The following is a 3,141-nucleotide window of genomic DNA, read 5'->3' on the forward strand; positions in this document are numbered from 1 at the left end:
GCTCATCCTTCCAGGCCCAAAGCTGTTCGAGGGCATCCCAGAAGACCTTCTGTAGTCTCTGGCCCATAAACACAGCAGCCTTCCACCAGCCATGCTGCAGCAACAGGGGAGACACTGCAGTGCAGTAGTAGAGTAGGTTTATGTAAAAGGAGATATAAGGAGATGCACAAGGGTGACTGATATATGTTATGTTGTTGTTGCACTTTTTACACATAAATGTTGATTCTCATCTTTACTGTTTGGTCTTGTATCTCATTTCATTGCTGGGTATGTGGCATGGAAGGAAGGGCTCATTGATGTGTTTATGAAGAGGCACAAAGGAAGCGGTAAGTGGCGAGCACCTTATTGGAACCGAGATCTTATGAGACGGTCTCGACCTCCCTTGCAGTATCGGGACGTTGTCGGCGCATCCTTCCTGCCAGCTGTGTCTCCTCCTGCAGCTCCTCGTTCTTTTCCTGCAGATCCTCCACCTCCTCATCCTGTTCCTCCTCCTCCTCCTGAGGTACAATGGCTATATCTTCAGGCAATGGTTGAGCCCTCATGATTGCCAGGTTGTGAAGCATGCAGCAGACGACAATGAAGAGGGACACCCGGTCAGGCGAGTACTGCAGGACTCCTCCTGAGCAGTCAAGACAGCAGAACCATTGCTTCAGCACTCCGATTGTCTGTTGAATGATGCACCTTGTCATGATGGTCATTGTAAGAGTGCTGGGCAGGAGTGGTGGGGTTGTGGATGAAATCATGAGCCAGGTGCATAGAGGGTAGCCCTTGTCTCCGAGGAGCCAGCCGGGAGCTGCACTGGGTGGCTGGAACAGAGCTGGCACACCGGTCTGACTCAGGATGAAGGCATCATGGTTGCTGCCAGGATAGTGGGCATTAATGGCCATTATTGTGCATGTGTGGTCGCACACCAACTGTACATTGAGTGAGTAGTATCTTTTTCGCTTTCGAAAGATCTCAGGATTATGGTGCAGAGCCCTCAAGGCGACGTGTGTGCAGTCGATGGCACCCTGCACCATGGGGAAGCCCACTATCCTGATAAAGACTGTTGTCTCGTACTCCATCCTCCTTCTATACAGAGCATCTCTGACGTCACAAATGGAGCAATGAGCAACAAACTGGGAGATGTTGGAGATGTCTGCTGTGGCTCCTTGGAAAGATCCACTGGCATAGAAATTGAGGGCGATGGTGACCTTCATTGCCACTGAGAGCCGTTCTCACCCCTGTTTGAGGTTCAAGGTTTGTCTGCAGCAGATGGCACAGCTCCGTCAGCACGTCTTTTGTAAATCGCAGCCTTCGGACACATTGTTCCTCAGTGATATGAATGACGGAAAACTGTTGGCAAAACACCCTGGGTACGTACAGCCTTCTGTTGGCACATCTGTGTAAGTGTCTTCCTCTCCCCACATCCTCCTCTTGGTCCTGCTGTTGCTTTCCCTCTGCATCCTCCTGCTGCTGTGCCACTGCCTGCTGCTTGCTTCCTTTGCCTCTCCTTGTCCCTTTCCATCTGCCTGTGCATGAGCCTCTCCCTGTTCCCCTCCCTAATCTTCGGAGCATGGGCCTCTCCCAGTGCAGGTCCCTCTCCCTGTGGGAGCCTTACTCTTTCCCTCTCTCGATGACTCTTCATGGCTAAATTATGGCGCCGTTGTCTTCTGCGAACCACCCTCTGATGGTGAAGTTGAAGGAGGTGGTCCATTGCCAACACTGAGCCTATAATTGGCAAAGAATGTTGTTGACTCCAAATGGGCCTGACTAAACGAGAGGGAGTGATGGAAACCAAAGTAAACTGAGGGCCAGCAATCAATGATGGTGGTGGCACATGCAAAAAACAAAATAACTGCAATCTGGGGAAATATTTGGCCGTCCAAAAAATATCTCTAACGGCGCTTCTTTAAATATCTCAAGCACTACAGCCTGACGACTTGAAACTGACAATAAAAGCTGTTGTTCACATTAGCAAGTGTTAGGGCGCAGGGCAATTTAACCTTCCAGGGCGGTGACGAGGCGATACGCACGGTGATGACCTCATCGGCGTGCGCAGAGGAGCATCGCACTCGATGCCGGAGCAGGACGCAAAGCCGTAGCGCCATCGGCGAAGAGGTGGACAATTCCGCGCGGTTGATGTGGCCACTGCGCCCACGCGCTAACTCATTATCGCTCCGTTAGTGCCAAGCAAAGCCGCTAACTGGCACTGCGCAAAGGGGCAATTTTGACCCCTAATCCTTTCTACATACTCACTCCAGCTAGATCCCGTTCAGTACTCTCTGACTTTTCCAACTAATGCTGACATTAAAAAAAATTGTATTTAGAAGGTTTACCTAAATAACAAAGATATTCAATATTCAATCTTCGTATCAATGCCTTGTCTGTTATCCTTGTCATCACTGTTATAAATACTCAGATGGGTCTGGTAATGTAATAGCTGCTTTTATTAAAGACTCTGGAATAGGGTTGACAACTCTGGTTTGACGTATTACTGGAGATTTGATCATGTGGCAATTGACACATGGCATTTGAGCATGTGACATTTGTCCACTTTTTGCAAATGTTACTGCATTTACCTCAGTTGAGTGTCTCATTAATACCAAGCCCCAAATAAAATATTAGATTTTTTGTTTTATATCGAAATAACAACAGTTATAAATCAAAGAACACAAAATAGAAAGATTTAAAGGTAAGTAATATTTAAATACTTCTGTGATGTTTCTACAGTATTGAGTGCAATAAGAAACACCAAGCAAATATCACTGATTCAACAAAAACATCATCGGTATAAGTAACTTTTAACTAAGTTTTTGTACAATTATATGTCTTTTTACACAACAAATTAAAAAATTATAAAATAAAGTCAAAACCAAACCTAATTCAGTTCCCTGCCTCCCACACCCTTCCCTGCCTCCCACACCCTAGTGCAGGAAGGTGAGGCTCGGTCCTCAGGGCGTTGAGGCTCAGACCTCAGAGAACAGTACCAAAGTAGCCTGACTCCCATAATAATGTGCATTATACAACAGCAAATTGTATTTATATAGCGCCTTTAAGGTAGCAAAAGACCCAAGGCGCTTCTCAGAATTTGACACTGACAAGCACATATTAGGGCAGACTAAAGAGGTAGGTTTTAAGGAGCATTTTGAAGGAGGAAAG

The 3,141-nt window shown here is 46.8% G+C and overlaps 1 protein-coding gene across 1 annotated transcript; it reads right to left on the minus strand.

Annotated features, from left to right (window-relative positions):
- Window positions 1-359: 359 nt before the first annotated feature.
- Window positions 360-1,199, minus strand: LOC139266236 (putative nuclease HARBI1). Its single transcript, XM_070884065.1, has one exon. The coding sequence runs from the start codon at window positions 1,197-1,199 to the stop codon at window positions 360-362; it is 840 nt and encodes a 279-aa protein (XP_070740166.1).
- Window positions 1,200-3,141: the final 1,942 nt, after the last annotated feature.

Source organism: Pristiophorus japonicus, chromosome 6 (genome assembly GCF_044704955.1).
Source record: "Pristiophorus japonicus isolate sPriJap1 chromosome 6, sPriJap1.hap1, whole genome shotgun sequence".
NCBI classification, from domain to species: Eukaryota; Metazoa; Chordata; class Chondrichthyes; family Pristiophoridae; genus Pristiophorus; species Pristiophorus japonicus.

What these genes read in the sequence shown, in the direction of transcription:
- LOC139266236 (XM_070884065.1), bottom strand. Translation starts at nt 1,199, where the DNA reads ATGAAGGTCACCATCGCCCTCAATTTCTATGCCAGTGGATCTTTCCAA.